We start from the raw sequence: 26,572 nt of genomic DNA, 5'->3' as shown, positions 1-26,572 counted from the left end.
TGGGTGTACAGTAATTGGATGTATAGTAAAACAGTCATATAGCACCGCCCACAATGTAGTTTTCATTATTTGGGAACAAATCAAAGCAAATACCTAAATGTAACCTCACTGTGAAATTTTACTCCTACTGAGACCTTCCCTTCTGGGCAGCTTCCAAAAAGGACTCAGTAAGTAAGAGCATGTGGATAGACTGGAAGAAAGGTTGGGGGGAAACTATCATGTGACTCGTCCATTTAGACTCAAACTGATGTGAGTAGTTTATATGCAGGGCAGGTTTGGCGCAACAGTGCTGCGTGACTTCATTGTACCGATGCAAGTCAGACTACATGTGGGAAAAAAATGAATTGTTTGTTCAGTGCTTAATCAAACTGCATGACACTGACAGTCACTTGAGCACAGGGAAGTGTGACACAAACAGACTGACACTCTGGGTTATTTCAGTAAGTCTACAAACATACATCAGTGTGACTGTGAAACCACAAAGCATCACATCTGAGGTTTAGGGAAAAAGCTCCCACTTTTCTATTAAACAAAGAGAAAGCATGGATCCGTTATTGATACCATATCTGACCTGCTGAAGGTTTTCTTTGCCTCACTCTCATTTTGTTCTCTGACTCCTCTGTCATGTGAGCCTGAAGCAGCTGTCTGTTACTCATTTCCTCATTCATATAGCTGTTGTCAAAGCTCATATCAGAACACATTAATCTACAGTTGATTAAAAACATTGAAATCCCACTTAGAGATTAGCTTGCTCCCTGCAGACTCTTTAAAGTGAGTGCTATTATCTTCCATCTATCATCAGTGTAAAGACAGTGATCTGTGGACACAGTGGATTCAAAACTTTATTTAAAACTGTGACTCTTGTTCAGTGATACTTTAACATGCAGACTAGAGGAGGATCCAGGGATTGAACACCAACCACAGCAGCCTCATGTTCCATGATCGTCTTTGACTCATGTGTCTGCTGACATGTTTAAAAATGTTGTTCAGATGTGTTGAATTGGCCGAAAACAATGAACTGAATCTTAAACTCAAAATGACACATTGTCAGCGAATGTATCTGCACACATTTCCTTCTTAAAATTTGATTAAGGAAACAGCTCAAATTAAACTACAGTGTTTTCTTTAATATGCAGTGACACCAGTGTGAATTCAGTGTCAGATTACAATATAAACAGATCATTTTGGAGGTTAAGTTGATTAACAGGAAAGTTGTGTTTTTTTTTTAGTTTTATCTATTTATTTTTAAACAATAAAACTCTGATCAGACATTTCCAGATAATCAAAAACAGATCAGTTCAGTTTTTGGACAAGTCCTGTGTCAGCTCCTTTCTGGGTGTTTCTTTCCTTTTTACAGTTTCACTTCATTTTCCTGAACTTGGGATCACATTACTGCCTCAGTCTGAAGCTCTGTAACACAGTAAGGAATCTTTAATTTTTTTCCCTTCAGAAACAGCAAAAATTTGCTTCATAGTTCAAACTAACAGAGAAAAATCTGGAATTGGGAAGATGTGAATAAAGGAAGCTGACCAACAATCCATCTGACATCTTGTGTTAAGTGTGAACAGAAAGTCAGAATATGAACTCATACTATGGTCAAGATATTAGAGGTATTAACTAATTTATTTTGAAACAATTACTAAAATGTTATATTCTGTAACTTTCTCCTGTATGTTTCTAGTGCTGTCTTGAAGTATGTTTTTCAGTACTTCCTCATTTCACAGTTACTTCACCTACTTACAAACTCAGTTAATGCGTTCAATATTTATGTTTGAATGCTTAAATGTTCTTAAACGTCAAGTTCTTCCCCACTTTTAACTCTGCTGATCCTCTTTGAATTATGGATCAGCTGAAATGTTTGAAAATGTTCAGACCTGTTGAACTGACTGAATGTAAATGGGCTGAAGCTTCCAGTCAGAGTGAATCAGTTTGAATGAATGCATCGTTTGTGCTTCATGGCTCCATCTAGTGGACTGATAGTAGAAGTAGAGCAGCTGATGGCAGCTTCCTCTGCCTCACACTGCTGTCTGACTGCATTCAGCTGACACTGAGATGAAGCAGAAAAGAAGCAGCTGATATTTGGACACATATGATGGAAAGGAGAATTTCAGTTGATGTGCACATGCATGATTTGTGTTTCCTCTGCAGGTGAAGGTAGAAAGTGTGTGTGAGCTGACGTGAATTCAGCAGCATGGATCAGTGTGAGGACAGAGAGGAGAGAGTCCCTCCCTCTAAAACCACTCTGTGTGGGGAACATGAGAGCCAGACCAAAGCTCAGAGGTGAGATGACCATCTCTAACTGTCCATGACTCTTCTCCATGTCACAGCTCAGCACTCACATCACTGCTCCATCATTATTCACAGGAACCAACCTGGACCTGAACCCAGCTGTGTGTCCTTAAAGAGTGATGGATCAAAAGCGAATATTTTAGATTTTCAAAAAGCAGCATCAAATAATGCAGAGTAAGTGCTTCTCATTGTTTAGATTGGACTGAAAAATATCCCAGGGGACAAATTGTAATTCAGTTAAATTAAACTATAATTAATCAATTGAAGAAAATGTTAACTTTTTTTTTTTAACTTTTATTTTCTCTTTTTCTGTCGGGCTCCATTGCAGACCAGATTTTTTTGGAGCTGAACCCAGCTGTGTGTCCTTAAAAAGTGACTCGTCAATGTATGTCCCTGTAGGTTTTAAGGAAGGACACCATTCTGTTGCAGAAAGGTAATCTGTATCTAAATGTTGGAACTGACTTTATTTATTTAAACAGTTTGACTGAATAGTCTCTGACATGTTTAATGTCAGGTCAGATCTGTTTCACACACATTTCTATATTCATGTTTAAAGTGGTGTGTGATGGAGTTTGTTTCAAAAACACAGCAGTTAAAGTGTAAGGAACCAATGCTGTAGCAGAAGATGGTGGTGTTCAAACTACAATATTCAATTTAATATTTCAAAGTTCAACAATACTATGTACAATATAAACAAGTCATAATGAGGAGTTATAAAGTCTGATGGACACATATAGGAATGATTTCCTGTAGCATTCACTGGTGGAATGAGCCTTTTCCTGAATGTGCTCCTATGGCTTTCCAACATGAAATGGAAAGGATGTGAAAGACTGTCAATTACTCCCATTTGTGTCATCCTTTGTGAAATGCCTGCCAGAGAGTCAAGCTCCACACCCACGTTAGTGACCTTGTGGATCAGTTTATTGTCTTTTGCCATCCACTAACCCCCGTCTACAGCCCCAGCACACAGCAGAATAGAGACTGGCACTGGCCACAACAGACTCATAAGAAATCCTGAGCATCACCTAGCAAATGTTAAAGGACCTCAGTAATCTCAGAAAATAGAGAGAGCTTTGGCCCTTCTTGAAGAGTGTTTCTGTGTTTTTTTTTGTTTTTTTAATGAAGTTCAGTTTATTGTCAGTCTGAACATGGCACTTGCCATCTTCCAATGACTGCACACAGACCCCATAGAAATAGTTCTCATTGGTTCTTCTGTTCCTCCTCATGTCCACACCCAGTTATTTAGTCTTTGCATTGAGTTGCAGATGGTTCTGCTCAGATCACATAAGTAAGTTGCCCAGCTTCAAAAACAGTTTTAATGCTGAAGTCTTTCAAACAAAATACAAAAACAACACAGGGCTGGCAACAGGAATGCAAAAACTCTGAGTCACAAGGAAACCAGAAACCAAAGGAACACACAGCATGATGGGGGGCAAACGAGGGTTTAAAGGGTTTTAGGGGTTTAAAGGTTTAAATACATAAGAGAAGATGAGACCATATTGGAGACACCTGGGAAGAAACATACAACTGAACTAAATCTGAAAGAAGACAGATTGCCAAAATAAAACAGGAAGTAACAGTATACAGAACACAGAAATGCAGACTTTACACAGGGAATGAAAAGTAAACTAAAACAAACAATACAAATAAACTAGGATAATAAATTGAACCCAGATAATTTTAACCACTTTAAAGATCGCCTGAGGAAATAAAAACAACAAGGAACCATTTCAAAAATGTACAAAACTTAAAAATACCACAAACTCACCAAGATAAATTCAGATTTATCTTGGGTGACTGGAAAATGTTTGACAGTAATAGCTAAAACAAATGTAGAAGGGAATTAGATCACGAGGAGACAAAGTTGTATGTTGAAAATATACATTAGACAGAAATATGCCTCTTCAAGACATTTATAACATGTTTAGAACATATTTAGAAGAAATGGTACAATACTTGACTACAAACATAGACATTTTCTGAGAACTGGAAGGTGACCTGTGAAACCAGTTATACATACAGATAGAGAAGGACTTTTATCTTACCTGAAACTAATGGAAAGCTGTCGGGACAAAACCAAACTAAGCTAACATTTTCAAACAGCTGCAGGCTGAGCTGCTGATTATCAATGGGATTATCAGGACTAGTAAAAATTTACGGCTAAAGGGAATCATCTGATTCACTGCTCACATTCAGACCTCACTTCATGAGCGTTTAGCTTGTGGTTGACTCTGTATGAACAGACCTGATGTAAACTAATTCTTCATGATTCCTCCACAGAGTGGACCAGGAAAGCTCAGAGGTTGCCAGAGATCAGTCTGACCGGCAGAATCACGCACATCTGGACTCCATATTTAGGGTCTGTACAGGGTGTGAGGGTTACTCAGACCATGGCTCAGATTGGTGGGTGGATGGGATGTGGGGATGTGCCTGTGAAGGTTCTCAGTCATCCAGGTCATCTTAGTCTAAGGAGCTTGGAAAGAAAAGTGTCTGGACTTCTTTAAGCTGCTTGAAGATGTTTCACTTCTCATCCGAGAAGCTTTTTCAGCTCTAGGGTCAAATGGTGGAGATTCCCAGATCTAAGCCCTCAAAAGAGTGAACTCTTTCCAGTGTTCACATTTTGGACAGAGAAGACAGATGGTTTGAAAGCGGAGTGGAAGAAGTCATCTTTGTCCACTGTGAACAACCATCTTCGAACAGAGGCGGTCGCATATGACACCAACTGTCTGCCATCTATAATTCAGTTTTGAGATCTCTTCCCATACGCCTTAACGCCCACTCACATCCTGGGCCATCTGACCTCAAGAATCACTTGGTAGGGTGGGGCTGGTTTCACAATGAGCTCACCCAAAAATTTGGCTGATCGTGACTACACCCATTTTCACACCTTGACTCATGTGATTAGGTAGAGGATAATTAGGGGGTCCATTGTCCCTCTTGAGGGGATTCTCCCACAGGGCTTAAATCTGGGATTCTTCACCATTTGACCCTAGAACTGAAGGAGCTTCTTGGATGAGAGGTGAAACGTCTTCAAGCAACTTAAAGAAGTCCAGAGACTTTTTGTCTTTGGTGGCCAGATTGGAGGGCACTATGATAAAATCCATTGAAGACTTTTGGCATTGGTTTTAAAAACACAGCAGACTTTATATGCCTTGTTCTTATACACACAAGGTGTCTCTGTTCACTTTAGCAAAATCCAGCACCAGTGTTGGGAAGGTTACTTTTAAAATGTATTCCACTACAGATTACAGAATACATGTCCCAAAATGTATTTTGTAACGTATTCCGTTACATTACTCAATGAGAGTAACGTATTCTGAATACTTTGGATTACTTAATATAGTATCATGCTTTTTACAACTACATGAATGTACTATTGCTGTGTGATTTATTACTTTTACTGAAGGTTATTCGCCATATCAATTCCAACTAGACTATATAATAGCTTACTTACAACTGTGCTCGTTAGGCCCTCTTTTTGGCTGCAGTCGTTATTATTGTATTTATATGCTTCCATCTCCTGTTTCTGGTCGGTGACAACTCGTACTTTTTGACTCTCCTTTTTCTCCCTCCCTCGCGCTCACAGACACGTAAGCGGTATGGCAGTCCATTCTCCCTGTAGCACGGACTACACTGCCCATGAGGCTACATTCTTTAGGGCTATGCCTGTAACACTCACAAAATAAAGAAGGTATAGCCTAACATAAGAAACAGGAAAAGACCGTTGTGTAATCCATTTATTTTGACAAAGTAACTATATTCTGAATACCACCTTTTTAAACGGTAACTGTAACGGAATACAGTTACTCATATTTTGCATTTTAAATACAGTGGCTTGCAAAAGTATTCGGTCCCCTTGAACTTTCCCACATTTTGTCACATTACAGCCACAAACATGAATCAGTTTTATTGGAATTCCACGTGAAAGACCAATACAAAGTGGTGTAAACGTGAGAAGTGGAACAAAAATCATACATGATTCCAAACATTTTTTACAAATAAATAACTGCAAAGTGGGGTGTGCGTAATTATTCAGTCCCCTTTGGTCTGAGTGCAGTCAGTTGCCCATAGACATTGCCTGATGAGCGCTAATGACTAAATAGAGTGCACCTGTGTGTAATCTAATGTCAGTACAGCTGCTCTGTGACGGCCTCAGAGGTTGTCTAAGAGAATATTGGGAGCAACAACACCATGAAGTCCAAAGAACACACCAGACAGGTCAGGGATAAAGTTAGTGAGAAATTTAAAGCAGGCTTAGGCTACAAAAAGATTTCCCAAGCCTTGAACATCCTACGGACCACTGTTCAAGCGATCATTCAGAAATGGAAGGAGTATGGCACAACTGTAAACCTACCAAGACAAGGCCGTCCACCCAAACTCACAGGCCGAACAAGGAGAGCGCTGATCAGAAATGCAGCCAAGAGGCCCATGGTGACTCTGGACGAGCTGCAGAGATCTACAGCTCAGGTGGGGGAATCTGTCCATAGGACAACTATTAGTCGTGCACTGCACAAAGTTGGCCTTTATGGAAGAGTGGCAAGAAGAAAACCATTGTTAACAGAAAACCATAAGAAGTCCCGTTTGCAGTTTGCCACAAGCCATGTGGGGGACACAGCAAACATGTGGAAGAAGGTGCTCTGGTCAGATGAGACCAAAATGGAACTTTTTGGCCAAAATGCAAAACGCTATGTGTGGCGTAAAACTAACACTGTACATCACTCTGAACACACCATCCCCACTGTCAAATATGGTGGTGGCAGCATCATGGTCTGGGGGTGCTTCTCCTCAGCAGGGACAGGGAAGCTGGTCAGAGTTGATGGCAAGATGGATGGAGCCAAATACAGGGCAATCTTGGAAGAAAACCTCTTGGAGTCTGCAAAAGACTTGAGACTGGGGCGGAGGTTTACCTTCTAGCAGGACAATGACCCTAAACATAAAGCCAGGGCAACAATGGAATGGTTTAAAACAAAACATATCCATGTGTTAGAATGGCCCAGTCAAAGTCCAGATCTAAATCCAATCGAGAATCTGTGGCAAGATCTGAAAACTACTGTTCACAAACGCTGTCCATCTAATCTGACTGAGCTGGAGCTGTTTTGCAAAGAAGAATGGGCAAGGATTTCAGTCTCTAGATGTGCAAAGCTGGTAGAGACATACCCTAAAAGACTGGCAGCTGTAATTGCAGCAAAAGGTGGTTCTACAAAGTATTGACTCAGGGGGCTGAATAATTATGCACACCCCACTTTTCAGTTATTTATTTGTAAAAAATGTTTGGAATCATGTATGATTTTCGTTCCACTTCTCACGTGTACACCACTTTGTATTGGTCTTTCACGTGGAATTCCAATAAAATTGATTCATGTTTGTGGCTGTAATGTGACAAAATGTGGGAAAGTTCAAGGGGGCCGAATACTTTTGCAAGCCACTGTACGTGACGCTGGTACATGTATTCCGTTACTCCCCAATACTGTCCAGCACTGGCATTAGTACAGGAAAGTTATTCCACCTCAGTTCACAAAACAAATTTAATGAATTTATTTAGAGCCCAGCATGTCTGAGTTAGAGAAACGTGAAATTCAGCAGTTACTCAGAATATTCTGAGATGTAGTTGTGTTGCTTTAATTGCTTGTCTTCACGTCTGGTTATGGATTTGTCCACAACCATACTTAAGATTGTAGGACACTGTGGCAATGAAGGACCTGACGACAGCAGCATTGCAGCTTTAAACATCTTTCATTGTCTAGTTTTCCAGTGCAGCTTTCCAGCTGCTCTGCTTCTGTAGCACACACAACCCCCTCCTCAGGTCCCGAGAACATCTTAAACAGGGGAGACATGATTATATGATGGGGTTTGGTGTGTGAGACAGCCTCCACTGACACTATACCCTGAACCCACCACTCTACCTTTCCCCTGCAGCTAGCCACAAACCAGAAGTGTCGGGTGGTGTAGCAGTGACCAGCGACGGGGAAACTGCCCGTTGGTGCTGGGAATACCAAGTGGCAAGAGTCTCTAGGAAGGCCACAGAATCCTCTTTGCCTGGGCCATCCATGCCAAACAGTTCAAACTTGAAGGTCGCTCTTAAATCCTTAATAATGCGAACCAGCTCCCTGACATCCAGGAAGTTCTGAGGAAAAACAGTGGAAGACAGGAAGGCATCCAAGAAGACGACTTGAATGGGTTTCTTTGGAGTGTCCGAGGCGTGGATGACTGCCTGGCAGTAATCCCATAGCTGTGTGAGCAATTTTCTCCTCTGTGAAAGAGCCTGAGTCTGCTGGGTCCAGACTCAGGTTGGTTTGTATTGTCACGGCTGCCGGGTGGTGTTTGTGGAAAAGGATCCAAAATGCAGTCTAAGGCTGTGATGCAAGTGACTGTTTTTTTACAGAGTGACATAAACAGAAAATGATGAGCAAAAACTTTCAAAAACCTAGACTGGGGAAAACTAATGACAAACCCAAAATACATGACACATTTGGGTTTGTCGCAGACCACCAACTAACACAGACAAACCCACACCGAGCACAGACCGACACCCACTATATATACACACACAAGGTAATTAGGAAATGACACACAGGACGGAAGCATAGCTGATCCTAATTCATATGACGCATATAAACGCAAGCTGAACACAGTGATATCACATATGGATCTACAAAATAAAACAGGAAGTTCCCAGGCAGTTTAACAGAATACAAAATCAGAATGAAACTAGAACATGAGAAAATAATAATAATCATAATCATAATCACAAAACGCTGGGTCCTTGACCCAGGACCATGACAATTAGTATTTCACTGGTGTGACTTCTGAAAGTCACAGCATTTTTCAACAGCAAAGGAAAGGAAATGGAAACATTTGAGGGTATTTTAATTTGTTGATTTTTAAAAATATTACTTAAGAGATTTCCTACTACTAGGATGTAAAGTCAAATTATGAGAAAGAGTAGTGATCATGAAGGGAAATTCTGATTGCATTTTATATGTTGTACAGTTCATATTATATTATAGTTTTAGTTAGCAACCTGTTGTCTTAGAATGGAGTAGTATATAATGAAACCAACACCCCATCATTTAGGCATTATTTTTAGTTTGAGAGACACCAAAATATGATATTTGTATTGGAAACATTCTGGCTGAAGTCCAGTGTATCCAACATGAATCTGATGTTTCACTTCATGATTTCACACTGATTGAATCATTCATATTGTATTCTATTCCAGCTGCTGGAGGAAAACATTGTTAATTTTGTAAAGAATGAGCTGAAGAAGATTCTGAACATTCTGGGTCCAGATTACCCAGAATGCTTAGAGAGTCATGGGGAGGATGAAGAGTTGTTGGAGGCTGAGAATGAAAAGCAGATGAACAGCAGCAGAGAAGCATTTGTGACGCTCACTCTGCACTTCCTGAGGATGATGAAGCAAGCGGAGCTGGCTGATCATCTGGAGAGCAGTAAGAGGGTTACTCTAAATATTTAAAATGGTAGTAGAATAACATTACATTTGCGATCTGATATTATATATCTACTTCTGAAAGCAGAACTTGCTGATGTTTTTATTTTAAGGCTATATCCTCTCTGTGTTCTTTAAGAAATTCCCAGCATATGCCGGAATAAACTTAAATGTGCTTTAAAGAAGAAGGTCCAGTGTGTGTTTGAGGGGATCGCTAAAGCAGGAAACCCAACACTTCTGAATCAGATCTACACAGAGCTCTACATCACAGAGGGAGGGACTGCAGAGGTCAATGAACATGAGGTCAGACAGATTGAAACAGCATTCAGGAAACCAGACAGACCAGAAACAACAATCAGACAAGAAGACATCTTTAATGCCTCACCTGGAAGAGATGAACCAATAAGAACAGTGCTGACAAAAGGAGTGGCTGGCATTGGGAAAACAGTCTTAACACAGAAGTTCACTCTGGACTGGGCTGAAGGCAAAGCCAATCAGGACATCCAGTTCATATTTCCATTCACTTTCAGAGAGCTGAATGTACTGAAAGAGAAAAAGTTCAGCTTGGTGGAACTTGTTCATCACTTCTTTATTGAAACCAAACAAGCAGGAATCTGCAGCTTTGAAGAGTTTAAAGTTGTGTTCATCTTTGATGGTCTGGATGAGTGTCGACTTCCTCTGGACTTCCGCAAAACTAGAATCCTAACTGATCCTAGAAAGTCCACCTCAGTGGATGTGCTGTTGATTAACCTCATCAAGGGGAAACTGCTTCCTTCTTCTCGCCTCTGGATAACCACACGACCTGCAGCAGCCAGTCAGATCCCTGCTGAGTGTATTGACATGGTGACAGAGGTCAGAGGGTTCACTGACCCACAGAAGGAGGAGTACTTCAGGAAGAGATTCAGTGATAAGAAACTAGCTAGCAAAATAATCTCCCACATCGAGACATCACGAAGCCTCCACATCATGTGCCACATCCCAATCTTCTGCTGGATCACTACTACAGTTCTGGAGGATGTTCTAAAAACCACAGAGGGAGGAGAGCTGCCCAAGACCCTGACTGAGATGTACATCCACTTCCTGGTGGTTCAGGCCAAAGTGAAGAAGGTCAAGTATGACGAAGGAGTTGAGACAGATCCACACTGGAATCCAGAGAGCAGGCAGATGATTGAGTCTCTGGGAAAACTAGCTATTGATCAGCTGCAGAAAGGAAACCTGATCTTCTATGAATCAGATCTGACAGAGTGTGGCATCGATATCACAGCAGCCTCAGTGTACTCAGGAGTGTTCACACAGATCTTTAAAGAGGAGAGAGGACTGTACCAGGACAAGGTGTTCTGCTTTGTCCATCTGAGTGTTCAGGAGTTTCTGGCTGCTCTTCATGTCCATCTGACCTTCATCAATTCTGGAGTCAATCTGCTGGAAGAACAACAAAAAAACACCCAGACAGAGAATCACTTCTATCAGTGCGCTGTGACCAAGGCCTTGCAAAGCACAAAAGGACACCTGGATTTATTTCTGTGTTTCCTCCTGGGTCTTTCAGTGCAGACAAATCAGAATCTCCTACAAGGTTTCCTGAAACAGATAAGAATTAGTCCCCAGACAAATCAGGAAACAATTAATTACATCAAGAAGAAGCTCAGTGAGAGTCTGTCTGCAGAGCAAACGATTAACCTGTTCCACTGTTTACATGAACTGAATGATCGTTCTCTAGTGGAGGAGATCCAAAGGTCCCTGAATTCAGGAAGTCTCTCTACAAATGAATTGTCTCCTGCTCAATGGTCAGCTCTGGTTTTTATCCTACTGTCATCTGATGACCTGGAAGTGTTTGACCTGAAGAAATACTCTGCTTCAGAGGATGCTCTTTTGAGGCTGCTGCCCGTCGTCAAAGCTTCTGAAAAAGCTCTGTAAGTTTTAAACTCTTTTGCTTTAAATACACTGCTATATATTCACTAGCAAAGAAAAAAAAATATCCCAAGATTCTTTTGATGTCTCACCAGACTTAGTGGCTGCAACCTCTCAGAGAGAAGCTGTAAAGCTCTTTGCTCAGTACTCAGCTCCCAGTCCTCTAGTCTGATAGATCTGGACCTGAGTAACAATGACTTGAAGGATTCAGGAATGGAAGTGCTGTGCCGAGGACTGGAATCGCCACACTGTGAACTGGAAACACTCCGGTCAGGGTTCTAAAATGTTTTAATTATGGTGATTTAAAATCTGGTTTGCATTGAGTCAGGCTATGAGGGAATGTGTCTACTGGAATTTATCAAAGTATCTATTATTATTACTTCTGTAAAGTAGAACCTTCTGTGTTTTTATTATTATTATTATTATTATTATTATTATTATTATTAATAATAATAATAATAATTTATTTTCATTTTTTAAATTTTATTTTCACTACTTTGCTTTGGCTTAAAATGTTTCAAAGATTAGATGTTTTGTGGGCAAATTTGCTCCAAATTTTTATAAATCCTTGGATTGAATAATGATTTAAATAATCTTGTAAATTAACTTAGTGTCTTCATGTGGTCAACATTCTATTCTTTGCATAAATGTATTTATGACCCAATGCCTGTAAACTAATAACACTCCCACTAGCCTTAGTTCTACTTTATGTAGGTTTTGCTCACTGTAGACTTTAGTTTTTAAGTGCTAAATCCTACTTCATTACAAAATAATGTTAGTCAACTGCACCACACTTCTTTATGAGTATGTCATGTTTCTGCAGCCTGTCAGGATGTATGATCACAGAAGAAGGTTGCTCTTTGCTGACAAAAGCTCTGAGCTCCCCTTCCTCACGTCTTAAAGAGCTGAACCTGAGCTACAATCATCCTGGAGATGCAGGAGTGACTCTGCTTGAGAAATTGAGTCAGGAAACTCTCAGGTATGGAGAGACTTGTTTGTAGCCAAAGATTATGTCTAATAGAGGAGAATTTTTTTTCTTTGCTAAATCTCTCTCTCTCTATATCTATCTATCTATCTATCTATCTATCTATCTATCTATCTATCTATCTATCTATCTATCTATCTATCTATCTATCTATCTATCTATCTATCTATCTATCTATCTATCTATCTATCTATCTATCTATGTTTCCTTTAATTATACTTTAAGTGTTTAAGTAATTGGTTAGTCTGTATTGTTGTTCACAATCCGTATTGCTCTCTTTCCTTTGTTTTGCTTAACTCCTGTTTCTCCGTTTGGTCTTTCCTTTCTTTCTCCACAGTCAGTCTTGTTCCATGTCTGTTTCTCCCAGTGTCATACCTTTGTGTCTTAGTGTTTGTGTTCATAGTTACAGTTTTTCTCAGTCGCTTTGGTGCGTTTCTCAGATCAGAATTGAAATTCTCATAACTATTAGTTCAACCTCCACAACACTCAGTCATTTGTGCACATCATAGTAGCAATTTCTCCCCTCTCTGAGCAAACTGCAAATGATCTTGGACATGAATCAGTTGAGTAAGTACAAATATCTAAAGAATGGTCACTATCTCCTTGCTTTCATCATGAATGTCACAATTATTTATACTTGTACCGGCTGAATAGTCATTGTCCATACAACTAATAGTCTTCATTTCATTGCTTGTGTCAGTGCACTCAAAATTGTTGAACATCTTGTCAAACAATTTGTACACCCATTTTGAAAACCCTATTTTCAAGGAGTTTCCATGAAAATCTCCATAAATTACTTTTCTCAGGTGAACCTTATCTCACACTAATGAAAATTGGTGTGTGTTACTGTTACTTACAACCAATGAAAAGCCTCTGCTATCCAGTCACACGTGAATCGCGTTACAGTATCCCCTACCCTACAAGTATATATATAATGTAAACCAACAGACAGGATTGGCATGAGGTGCATACTGAATCTACAAAACTGGACGCTCTTTATAGGGATCTAATCCCACAAAATGAAAGGGATGATCCTGGTGACAATCGGACAATGTATGTAGTGGTTTGGGATAATGTTAGCTTCCATCACTCTGCTGTAGTCAGGCAGTGGTTTGCAGCACACGACAGGATGCTTATGGAGTTTCTTCCTCCTCACACTCCATTCCTAAATCCAATTGAGGAGTTTTTCTCTTCCTGGAGGTGGAAGGTATATGACAGGCATCCACATACCCAAATGACCCTGCTAGCAGCTATGGATGCAGCTTGTGATGACATCACAGCAGAGTCCTGCAGAGGGTAGATTCGACACTCCAGAAGATACTTTCCCCGATGCATCGATAGAGCTGACATTCGCTGTGATGTTGATGCAAATATGTGGGCAGACAGACGGGAGCGTCTAATATCAATGGTTGATATGCAGCAGTGTCTGTTTTTCATTTTTCTTTTTGTTTCATAACTACTGCAGTAAGGTTTACTGTCTAAGTGAGTTTATGTTTGCTGTAAAATGTTTGATTTACTGTATTTCCCCAGTTGCACAATGCTGTGCACAGTTTCAATCGAATATTATCAAGAGTGCATATGAAGTGTCTTGATTTTCCTTTACAATTTATGGTTTTCAACATGCCATGCATGCTGTCCAGACTTGACATGTCATTGGGAAGCACCTCCAAAGAAATCCGTCACAATGAGAACATGTTTAAACCATTTGATTTTGTGACCAAAGGTGCTGGTGTAATGACTTGTAATTGTGACAGCCCTGACACTTGGATTGATATAAGTACTTGCTTTTGATGAATATATTATCTGTTTTGATGAAGGGACTCACTTTTGCAAGTTATCCACCATGTTTTGCAGTTTGCACTAATTGTTTTGAGAAAAGCCTTAGTAGTGGTGCAGAGATCAATTCTGTTGTGAGAAATGCACCAAAGCAACTGAGAAAAACTGTATCATACTTCCTGTTTTATTTTGACTGTTTATTTTTGTTTCACCTGTTCTGTTGTTCCAGCTGTGTTCTCCCCTGTTTTCCATCTGCTATCCTCTGTGTACTTATGTCCTCTGTCTTCCTCTGCTTGGTGTCACGTTGGCCCCATTGCTCTGTATTTCCATGTCCTTCTTGTTTCCCTCTTTTGATTTTATCTCCTAAACTCAGAAAAAGAGCACTATTGAACACTAACTTTATTTTGGCTGATATCAGAAAGCCAAAGTTCATTACACGCAGTGAGAAAAAAGCAAATGTGGAAAATATTATAGGCGGGAGTTTTCTTCTAACATGTGATACTAATAAATGGCACATGTGGATTATTCCTGCTGACTGAAGCACCTCCCTAAAAGTAATGAGTCGGGGAACTAAAGGGTCATACAAATTTATCTTTACATGAAATGCTCTTCAATACACATATGGATTAAAGTGTATATCTGAAAATCTTGGCTCTTCCTTTATCAGTGTCTAACAGCATGAGAGCGATGTAATGTTCATGTGTGCATGCTGAAAGAGACTGTGCTGGTCTGACCCCCCTCCTCCTTTCAGGGTCATTCTGGAGCCTGCTGGAGAACAATGGTTGAGACCAGGTCTGAGGAAGTGTAAGTGTGTTTTTAATGTGATTCATGAAAACAAAGCAGCACACATTCAACCATCTTCAAACTGTCACATCACTCATTCACATCTGTCACCATCAAAGTGTCAATCAATGAACAGATGATGGATCAGTAACTGCAGCTGGATTGTGTTTGTTCTCGCCATCAGATTCCTGTCAACTCACAATCGACAAAAACACAGTAAACAGAAAACTCAAACTGTCTGACAACAACAGGGGGGTGACACGTGTGGAGGAGGATCAGTCATATCCTGATCATCCACACAGATTTGATGGTGATTGTCAGCTTCTATGTAAAGATGGTCTTACCAGTTGCTGTTATTGGGAGGTTGAGTGGAAAGGAGAGGTTTATATATCGGTGAGTTACAGAAGAATTTCAAAAAACGGAGACAGCAATGCCTTTGTCTTTGGAAGGAATGATCAGTCCTGGTGTCTGTTCTGCTCTGATGTTAAGGGTTACTCTGTCTTACACAGCAACACAGAAACATATCTGCAATCCTCCTCCTCTGTCTCTAACAGAGTAGCAGTGTATATGGATCATCCTGCTGGCACTCTGTCCTTCTACAGAGTTATCTCTGACACTCTGATTCACCTCCACACCTTCAACACCACATTCACTGAACCTCTTTATCCTGGGTTTACAGTCTGGTTTCCTGGTTCCTCAGTGTGTCTGCGCCAAGTTGAGTGTACAGAGTGTCCTCCTGTTAGAGAAACACTCTGACTGTTAAACAGATAGTTCAGTCTGTACATGTCTGTCTCTTTCAGTCAGAAACACAGTTTCAGATAATCAGTCAGTTGTAAATATTCTAAATGATTCCTTGTAAACATCTTCCTCTTCAGCCCTTTAAAGGTGGAAGCTACAATTATTTTAGGATCCACATGTTTTTTTTTCTGTTTTTTTACACTCAAAGCTTCACATTGAATTTTGGTATGTTGTTATTGGTAGGTTTACGACACCAACTGTCTGCCATCTATAATCCAGTTTTGAGCCCGCTCAAATCCTGGGCCATCTGACCTCAGGAAATGTGTTTTGAGTTATGTTCAAAAAAGATCTGGAATTAAAACAGGACTACAATAGTTAATTCATAGTAAATTCAGGACTACTTTAGGCCACCAATTCCCACCAATTTACTCAGAACCAGAATCTTTTTTTCAAATTGTAAAACATCAAATCAGACTAAATGTTTATTTTTTTGATTGAAAAATATAAAAAAAACGTATTTGTTAAATTTAAGAGTAAAGAGAGAAATTGTATGTATTTCGTAATTGCAAATGGCACCAAATTGTATTCAAAATTGAGCCACACTTACAGAGGTCCACAATTCTTTACCTGGTGTTTTGGTTCATATCTCTTGATTTTCCCATGACAAAGAAACAGGCTCCGTGTTTTGGGAGTGCCTTATATGGATCCACAGGTGTGCCACCAATTTAATCACATGGCTTCTACTAACCTATCAGAAGCTTCTTAAACTCTTATTAACTCTTATTAATTAACAATAAACTTAGTGTATATGTACTCCTAAAGTTGATGAAAGTGATAAAAAATAGACAGCCCTCTCTTTTTATTCTGACATTGAACTAATTCAAAAGATGCTTCAATATTTATTTATCTAAAACAAAATAAGTTTACTCTAAATTGATGTTTAACAGTTTTTCCCTAAAGTGTATGTAAATATCTGGTTTCAACTGTGAGCATACTGCTGTGTATTGAAATTCCTCTTGTTTTGCATAGAAATATAGAAATATTGAACAACATACAAAGCATAATATATAAAATAACATCTACCTGAGTTTTTTCTTTGAAAAAAGCCCCTTATGTCCATTGTTGTGTTCATCAGTACATAACTGAAACCGATTTAGAGTGCTTTATTTAGCTGGGGAGGGTAACAACTGAAAATATGAAATAAACACACATGTCAGCTAAGACCAGTGTTGGGTGTAATGCGTTACTAAGTAACGCGTTACTGTAATTAAATTACTTTTCCACTGAAAAAGTAGAGTAACTAATTACTGTTCATTTTTAGGTATTTTAATTACAGTTACTTACAATGTACTTGCGTTACATTGTAAAATAATTAAACTCGCTGAATATCATTATTTAATTTCAATAATTTATCTTCTAAACGTAGAAGTAAACTCTGCCGCTTTAACATCGCTGTAGTGCAGCTGCACGTCATTTCGCGCCAGTTTGCTGCATAGTCGTATTCTAAAGCGGAAGATGTCGGACTCGCCTGAAGCGAGTGGTTGTTTTATGAAATGGATATATTCCTGTCTCTTCACTTTTCTGAAACAAGCAGACAAGAATATTACAGCAATATGTAAGCTATGTGCTGGGGAGAAAAAACTATCGGCTGCTGTTAATAGCACGAGTAATCTACTGAAGCGCCTGACACGAGAGCATAGACGAACACTTCTGAGTGATCCTTGTTCATCATCCATGGATAACACCGCGGCAACTCCTGCTAAGCAGGCAAAACTTGATTTTACTTCAGCAGCACAGAAAGCGTCTGAAGGTGAGCTTAAAAAATGATTGCAGGCTACATTGTGGAAGACATGCTACCACTGCGTACTGTAGAGTCTCCAAATTATTTATTATTTAAAGAGTTTAATTTCTATTGTTTGCCCACTCAAGGTTTATAGTGATTTTAAGAAGTATTTCGTTAAATTACTTATTTAGTAATTAAGTTACTTTTCTGACACAGTAATTAGATAAGTATTTTAAATACAATATTGACTAAGTAATTAGTAATTAGTAATTAATTACTTTTTTAAAGTAACTTACCCAACACTGGCTAAGACTCTCTAAAAAAACAGCATTGTTGTTGTTCGGCTTTTCATTTCGCCATTTGTTGATTCACTCGAAGAGCAAGTAGCTTAATATGGGTCAAGTAACCAGTTTGATATCAATCTTTTGTGATACACCGTCATATTTACATTGTAAAAGTACGAATGATTTGCTTTGGTACTTGGTCAAACTTAAGCTCTCCTCTGTCTGCCTGGCTGCACTTCTCCTACAGCAAACTCGCAGGCAGCAGCTTCTCCCCCCTCCCTCACATGCGTAAGTGCTGTGCTCAGTCACCTAGTGCCTGAGCTCGGATCATACCAAAATTAGGGGGAATTTACGACTGTGCGCTATGTGCTTCGAATATTGTGTGTAGGTTTTGTTTTATACAGTTGTCAGTCAGGCATCTAACTATGAAACAAATTACACTCCAAAAGACCCCGGGCTTCTGAAAAAACAACCCTGGCTTAAGCCCAGTAAGTCATCCTCCCGCTCCGCTGATGGCTTCATTAAATATACTTCTTTATTTTCTGTGATATATAATTGATTTGATGGGTAATTGTGATGTTAAATATTTAGATACTGTTAACTTTGGAGTTATGTTGGGAAAATATCATATACCTGTAAGTGGAAGGAATGAACTCCTTGCGTTTATGTAACATTTGGTCTTTATTTATTTCAAGCCACTGAAAACTGTGGAAACAGTAAATAAAAGTCTGAACGACATTCATGTTTTAAATCTTTGCTTTGCATTTCTGTCATTGTTAAAGAAGCTATACTCTTCTGTTCCCATCTCATTTCAAAGCATTACTTGTGTTCATAAGATAAACTACATGATGTCAGTGTAGCCAGATGGGCTACTCTCCATCCCTGGCTCACTCACTCTCTTTCGCTCTCTTTCTCCCTCTCTCCCTCTCCCTCTTCCTCTCTCTCTCACTGCTAGTCAGGTTGTGTTGAGTGGAAACACACCTATAGTTTAATTGCATTCTTGGCGTTCTCGACAAAATACACACTTAAAGTAGAAATTTTAATTGAAATTAAATGTTAATAGTACACTTATCATGAACAACCAAAACCAGTGGCAAGTGAACTCCATTGCAGAATCCAAACACAAACCACAGAGAATGGAAATATTTATTTTCACACTTAGAGGATTTATGTTGAAGCAGGGAAACACAGGGGATTTGAGTAATTGCACAGAAAAAGGAGAGGAGCAGTCTAAGAGGGGAGAGATCACAAAATAATTGACCTGTGACCTAGGATGTCCTGTTGCAATGTGCACTCATGGACATCCTTAATTTTGAACACAGTGTTCATTATGGACAAATTTTGATTTGCACAGAAGTCCAGTAATAGAATCAAATGTCTCAGTAGTTAGCAGATGGAACCCACCTGAGCACAATGACAATCAGAACTCATTCTACAAGCTGAAGATGCAGGGAAGAAACACCTGCCTGCCACCTCCTACCGACAAAACTCAAACATTAGAATAAACTAGCTCACTGGCCATTATGGTGTCTTAATTTAATATTTTTACTCTCTCTTGGCTGACTAAACCATGTAAGTCCTACAATGGCCACGATAGCAAAGATGTACTAGCGATGTAGCAAGGACAGGCACTTGAATTAGGAGGCCTACAAAAAACAGAATTCATTTGACAGCAATCTGTAATCTATTGACATCTCATGGTGAGAGTTCACAGACTGTACAATAAAATAATTCGATCAGCAACAAAAGCTCCTTTAAAGCCCAAATGGGCAAAAGATGGCCTGATGCCCAGAAATGGCTCAGGGACTATTTCAATCCAACTAAATACAATTCCAAATAACACGGAAAATTATATCATAGCACCTGTTAGAGCTTCCACATTTGCTATATTCACAGTTCAGTAACGTGGAACCTGTTTGAGTAGCAAAAGCTTCACTGAATAAAGCTGCTACTTAAATTCTGGGCTTTAGTAAAATGTTAACACTTTTAAAGTATTTGTATTTTACTTCAGAATCAGCAATACCCACTTCAGCTACAGTAGCAGTTAAGTTACAGAAAGCTTGATCTGGATTAAATATGAATCACATGTATTTCCAGAAATCTTTCCCTGACTGCACACAATAAGGCAGTCAAAAGGCTGTTTTGTGTCAGTGCTGAAATTGCAGCTCTATTGTCCACTAGAGACAGGCTCCATAAGTGAGTCAGTCCTTTGGGATTACTTAACTAAAATGTGCAGAATTACAGCAGAAGAAAACATGTTTATAACTTGATACAAAAACAGTCTTGGTCTTTAACACTAACTTCTCCCTCCGTAATAGCTGTAAGGTGGGTGAATCTTTTTGCAACTCACCTGCTTGGATTTTATTAAAGCTTAAAGTTGGGGCTGTGGTCACTTCAATTAACAGGTGTGCTGACAGTACTCAGGATCATGAACTAAATATTTTTAGGGATTTTGACTGTTGAAGATGTAACATTAGTCTGTTGGAATGCATAGCAAGCATTTTGTCCACCATTGTCTGCCAGTTTCTAAGTCACACACACGAAGGTAAACTCCTCTGAATCTTGAGATGTAGCTGTGCTCTCCGGTTGCTCTGGAACCATGGAACTTTCTGCATCTATCTGAATCTGATCAACATTTCTACGCCAGACTAAGTTGGCTCCAACATTTATGATGTATGTCAGCGGTCTGGTCCATGACAGAATCATGCCAGACTGCCGTTTCTGACTTGGGTCTCTGTAGTCTCTGGCAAGTGTTAAATATCAACACTTCACCGAGTTCTTTTGATTCCTCATAGGCATCTGATGGAAGACAACACACTGCTCAGTAGACCATTTCACACTTTTATTACTTCCAGAAGGGAGATGCGTCCTGCATGACACGCTGCAGCGAATCTCGAATTGGCGGTGTCCACTTAACAGTTTTGTTACAGGGTGTCCCACTCTAGTCTAAACAACAGTGCTACACAAGCATTCAGTAGTCACGTTGCATAGTGTACTCATAGGTTATTGTCTATTAGCTGCAAAACATCTTTACTCAGCTCCAGGGAGGCTGCGACCTTGCCCTACTCCATTCTAGTACATTTCCACTGGCAGATGGTTCCCTGTTATTAATTTCTGCATACAAGCGTGGGTGAGAGTCTCCTGCAAACTTACTTGTAAGACAATGACACGCTGTAAGAGCCTTTATTGTTCAGGGCCGTGTCTTCTTTAGTGTTCTGAACTATACGGTTATATGACATTTGTTAATATAAAGCAAACCATTGAGGCACTTCAAATAATTTCATTTTCACATTTCACACAAGAAATTTTTGTCCAACATTGAAGAATCTGGTTTTGTTTCTTGTTGTTTCCACCATGGAAGACTGTTTACCTTGGATATCCTTGCGAATGTCTGGTTTCAGCAAATCTAGACGCGATCTCAGATTCCGTCCCATGAAGAGCATTGCAGGTGTGTGTCCAGTTGTTGCATCGGTGGTGTTCCCGTAAGCCAGTAAGAAATTGTCGATTTTCTGTTGTAGCGGCTTACCCTTTGTCCGACTGGCTTTCATTGACTGCTTGAAGGACTGGATGAACCATTCAGCGTGTCCATTTGTTGCAGGATGATGGAGGGCTGAAGTGATATATCGTACTCCGTTACTCCTAAGGAAACGCTGGAACTCCTCTCCAGTTAACTGACAACCATTTTCACTTACGATCTGTTGTGGCAGACCTGTGCATGCAAACACTGACCGAAGTCTATTGATCGTGCTGGCAGCCGTTGCTTGCTTTACGGGGATGATTTCTGGCCACTATGAGTGAGCATCAACCACAACCAGGAACATTTGGTCCATAAATGGGCCAGCATAGTCTGTATCAGGAGTCAGCAACCTTTAACACCCAAAGAGCCATTTGGAACCGGTTTCCACACAAAAGAAAAAGTAGAACAAACAATCAAATATACTTCTTAACATATTCATGCACATACAAGTATTTTTATATACATTTATTTCACTATAAACCTGTAAAATAGTGATCTTTATCTTACCTCCTAATGGAGATGTCTCTCATGTAGCACAGCTTGCAGAAACTCATCATTTCATTGGACAGAGATGGGCCTGATAGCATTATTTGAAAAAAAACCTTTTTTTTTTTTTTTGAAGGGCCAGTGTGAGACATGAAAATGTGGTTTGTTGCCTCAGGGCAACGCTATGCAGTAGAGGGTTAAATGAATTTAAAAGCTGAACTTAAATGATCCATTTAGCAAACAAAAACTGTTGTGAGCCGCTACCCTCATATCGCCTTTGGGCTTTTGGAGCGTAGCAGAGCCTTGACCTGAATTTTAAAAAATAATTGGAAAAAAAGCACTATGCTACTAAAAAATGAATATGCATAAATATTTATTTTACCTGGTTAATGTGTGTACCGGGGCGTGGTCTGCAGTACCGCTGCAGAGGAGGCAGACGCACCTGAGGCATTCGCAATCACGCCTTGCCACCTTTAAGTCTGTGCTATCTATGCTGTTGTGTTGGTATGTGTCAGGCCGTGAGCTGAAAAGCTACAGCCGGCTGCATGCGTTCAGCAACCGTGTGTGAAAAGTGGTCAATAAAGACCACGGTCTGCCGTGGTATGTTTACAATGGAACTTCTGTTCCTGAACCTCTGCACACAGCGTCTGCAAATCGGGGCTGTGCGAACTCATTTTCATCTTTACGCTGGACTGTAAGCTATCGTCTGTGAGGTGAGCGGTGTTTGTTTTTAACATAGTTCATGGTGGAGAATAGCTGCTGACATAATGTGGATCCGAAGATCCATACTTGGCCTACTTGGTGAAAAAAATTTAATATAATTTATTTTTATATTTCAAGATCACTCCATTCCATTACAGATTACAGAATACATGCCCCAAAATGTATTCTGTAACGTATTCCGTTACGTTACTCAATGAGAGTAACGTATTCTGAATACTTTGGATTACTTAATGTAACCCTGGTTAACATAGCTGCCAATAAATAAAAGCCTGTTAGTAAAAACAGTCATAAGAAATATATTACAGGTGATAAATAGTCAATAAATAGATCATAATGGTTAGAAAATTCATTAAAAACATCAGCAATGATATAATTCATGGTATAGGATTTCATTTGTGTTTACAAACATGTTAAAAGGGTAAAAACTTGCTAATTCATGGTGTTTTTTTTTAATTCAGGTAAAATCGCTAAAATATGTGTTCAGACTCTTATTGTGAAAGGGCACGCTGCAGCGTGACTCCTGTGATCAGCCACACCCAATCGGGTTGTTCCTTCTTCTTGATGGTGGAGAGGGAGAAATGCAGACAGTCCTTGCGGAGCTGCTGCCTAAACGAGTGAAAAAATATTAAAAAAACAAGCCAGAAGTCTACTTTTAAAGCCATTTTTGTACTCTGGAGAATATATTTTCGTTTTTCCGACCTGTCCTTGCCTTGGTGACATTGTGAACATAACCGAACGGGACTTGGTGAGTTCAGAAATTGTATTTTATTTCATGCAAGAAATGTTTTGTTGTATTATATTGCTCATTTCATGCAAATGGAGAGCCAAGGTAGCAGATTTATGTTGTTTTATGTTAAAAACAGTGGATTGGTGCTTAACTGACACACAGGCTGCAGTTCAAAGGCCTTTGACGGTGTTTCAGCGCGCCATATTACCCGTGCGTTATTTTCAAATGTTTATGCACTTTATTTTGTTGTTATGGTAGGCCATTAAGGTTTGGATCGGGAAATGCCGAGCTAGAATCGGAGTTTGATCCGCTGAGCGAGAAACAAGATGGCGAGCCACCCACGGACCCATTGAACTGTACCGAGCAGGAAAAGGGAAAACGCCCCCTGCTGGACGTTGAGCTCTTTCGCTAAAAGACTGGTAGGATTAATCCATACACCTCTTCAAAAGGACAGTGGACTTTCAAAGCACTGGATAACCATTGAGAGCAATTCCAGGTATAGCGGCAACCTTCGGTCCTTCTTTGCCGCTTCTGCAGGACGTAAAGTTCCTGACTCGTGCTCTTGTTAAATCGCTTGGATGCCTTCCGGTAGCAAAAACGAGGCGAAGAAAAAGGGGTCAAAACATTTATTCTCCATACAAACCGAAAAGTACAAAACAAATGCCTCTGGTGGGAGCTCCGTTTACATTCCCTTTATGTTACAACAAAAAATAACATTAAAACGGCGACGGTCAGAAAACTGTTGCTCCACGTCCTGCTTACTTGCCTAACCTGACTTCCCCCCCCACATGCGGGCAAAATACACACCCCCTTTACGACATCTATCAACACTTTACAACAACACAAAAGATTAACAAGCAGGATTAATTTATGGAGCACAGTATACTACATTATAACATAAAATAATGAAGATTATAACTAGAAACTCAAAGATCATGACAAATACTTAAATATGGCATGATGTAACTAAGTAAAATATTGGCCTGAACTGTCTAAGCTCCAACATCCTGGCCCCTAATTGTTCTTGTAAGCCACAAAACAATTACTCTTATACATATATATTGTTCAGAACACCAAACTTTCCAGATAATGAACAGGCAAATATACAAAGTACTTGAACTGCCCATATGGCACATTAATGTCCTTATTCCAACAGAAACTTCGCTCTGCCTTGTTACAGCAGGAACTCTTCTTAAGCTGGAACATATCTTTATGGATGCGTGTATGTGTGTGCGTGTTGGGGAGATTAGGGAATGGAGTCAGAGGTTCAAGCACATGACTCACCGTAGGAGACCAGCCTTTACCGCTGTCTCTTGAGTAATATGTAGAAGGGGCGCTACATATCACACTCTAGCAGCACACAAAGCTTCGTCACAGGTCGTAGGAGAACGTTTTTGCTGGTTTTCACCTTGGCCTGACGAACCCGACCTTTGGCATCCTCAAACGTCTGAATCACTCGACCCATTACCCATGAATTTCTTGGAGCGGAATCATCCACGATGAGGACAATATCACCTTGACTGATATTCCTTTGTGGCTGGGCCCACTTTTGTCTCCTTTGCAAGTCTGGCAGATACTCCTTAATCCACCGTCTGCAAAACAAATCCGCCAAGTACTGGACTTGACGCCATCTACGCCTCGAGTACAAGTCGCTCCTGCTGAATACTCCAGGAGGTAGCGGAGTTCTGGCTTTCATCAAAAGCAAATGGTTTGGCGCCAAGGCCTCCAGGTCATTCGGATCGGTAGAGACTCTTGAGATAGGGCGGCTATTGATAATCGCCTCTACCTCACACAGCAGCGTGTGCAGACCCTCCTCATCAAGGATCTGCTGCTCCACAACAGAGCTGAGCACTTTGCGTATTGACCGTATCTGCCGTTCCCAAACTCCTCCAAAATGCGAGGCAGCTGGGGGGTTGAATATCCATGTGATGCCTTTAACTAACAAGGCTTCTTGAATCTTTGCATTATCCAAAGCACGCACTGCTTCCCGCAGCTCCCTCTCTGCACTTACAAAGTTTGTTCCATTGTCAAAACGCATCAACTGAACCTGTCCCCTCCTAGCAATGAACCTCCGCAATGCATGAATACAAGAGTCCGTGTCCAATGAATTTGCCAGTTCAATATGCACAGCCCTCACTGTCAAGCAGGTAAAAACTACGCCATACCTTTTGATCATGGACCTACCCCTTTTGACTTCAAAGGGACCGAAATAGTCCACACCGACACTCGTGAACGGTGGCTCATTGGGCGTGAGCCTTTCAGTAGGAAGATCTGCCATGATCTGACTTGCCGCTTTCCCATGATGCCGTCTGCAGACAACACACTGGGACAAAATCTTCCGGACAGCAGCATGGGATCTTAGTATCCAGTACTTCTGCCGTACCTTTGATAGGACATGATTCCTGCCACAATGTCCAAGATCCTCGTGTGTAGATCTGAGAATGAGAGTGGCTATATGCTGATCCTTAGCCAAGATTGCAGGGTGTTTTAACTCCTCTTGCATGCCAGATCTGCTCAATCTGCCGCCCACTCTCAGAATGCCATCTTGTACAACTGGCGACAACTGACAAAGAGGGCTATCCTTTGACACTGTCTTTCCTTGTTGCAGCTTGGCAATCTCTTCGCCAAACCGCTGCCCTTGACTGAAGCGCACGACCTCCACTTCCGCCTCAGCCATGTCACTCACAGAAAGTGGCAAGATGGGAAGGTTAGCTTTGAAGTGTGTCATTTGCTTCTCCTGCTCCAACCTTCGACTTCCTACCTCCAACCTTCCATCATAGAGATTAGCTTTTAAATCCTTCCTCTTTTGAGCGAGAAGCTTCAGCACACCTTTTAATCTCAGGACCCATGCAACGGCTCTTTTAACCTCTCTTAACGCCAGCTTGAGTAATGATGAATGAGCTGAGAGGTGGCATCTGCAACTTCTTCAACCATAAGAGCATATACTGATGCTTCTTTGACTTCTGGGTCATTACAGATTGGCTGGCATACACGGTCTGGCATTTCTGGCCACTCCATTTCTGGTTTCGTAATGAAATCTGGACCCGTGATCCATGTCTTTACCTTGAGAGAGGCACCAACACTGAGCCCTCTGGAAGCAAAGTCTGCAGGATTGGCCGAGGTGTTCAC

At 40.4% G+C, this 26,572-nt stretch overlaps 1 protein-coding gene across 1 annotated transcript in view; it reads left to right on the top strand.

Annotated features, from left to right (window-relative positions):
• Nucleotides 1-1,530: 1,530 nt before the first annotated feature.
• The window catches only part of LOC134620343 (NLR family CARD domain-containing protein 3-like), a 62,806-nt gene continuing 37,764 nt past the window's right edge, over nt 1,531-26,572 (top strand). The window contains exons 1-10 of the mRNA XM_063466472.1: nt 1,531-1,610; nt 2,149-2,280; nt 2,365-2,463; nt 2,618-2,722; nt 4,570-4,648; nt 9,509-9,737; nt 9,876-11,643; nt 11,737-11,910; nt 12,465-12,620; nt 15,154-15,206. Coding sequence (XP_063322542.1) covers nt 2,192-2,280; nt 2,365-2,463; nt 2,618-2,722; nt 4,570-4,648; nt 9,509-9,737; nt 9,876-11,643; nt 11,737-11,910; nt 12,465-12,620; nt 15,154-15,206 — 2,752 coding nt within the window. The 5' untranslated portion in view covers nt 1,531-1,610; nt 2,149-2,191. The remainder of the gene's footprint in view (nt 1,611-2,148; nt 2,281-2,364; nt 2,464-2,617; nt 2,723-4,569; nt 4,649-9,508; nt 9,738-9,875; nt 11,644-11,736; nt 11,911-12,464; nt 12,621-15,153; nt 15,207-26,572) is intronic.

This window comes from Pelmatolapia mariae, linkage group LG23, assembly GCF_036321145.2.
Source record: "Pelmatolapia mariae isolate MD_Pm_ZW linkage group LG23, Pm_UMD_F_2, whole genome shotgun sequence".
NCBI lineage: Eukaryota > Metazoa > Chordata > Actinopteri > Cichliformes > Cichlidae > Pelmatolapia > Pelmatolapia mariae.
This window is presented reverse-complemented; position numbering and strand designations above follow the sequence as displayed.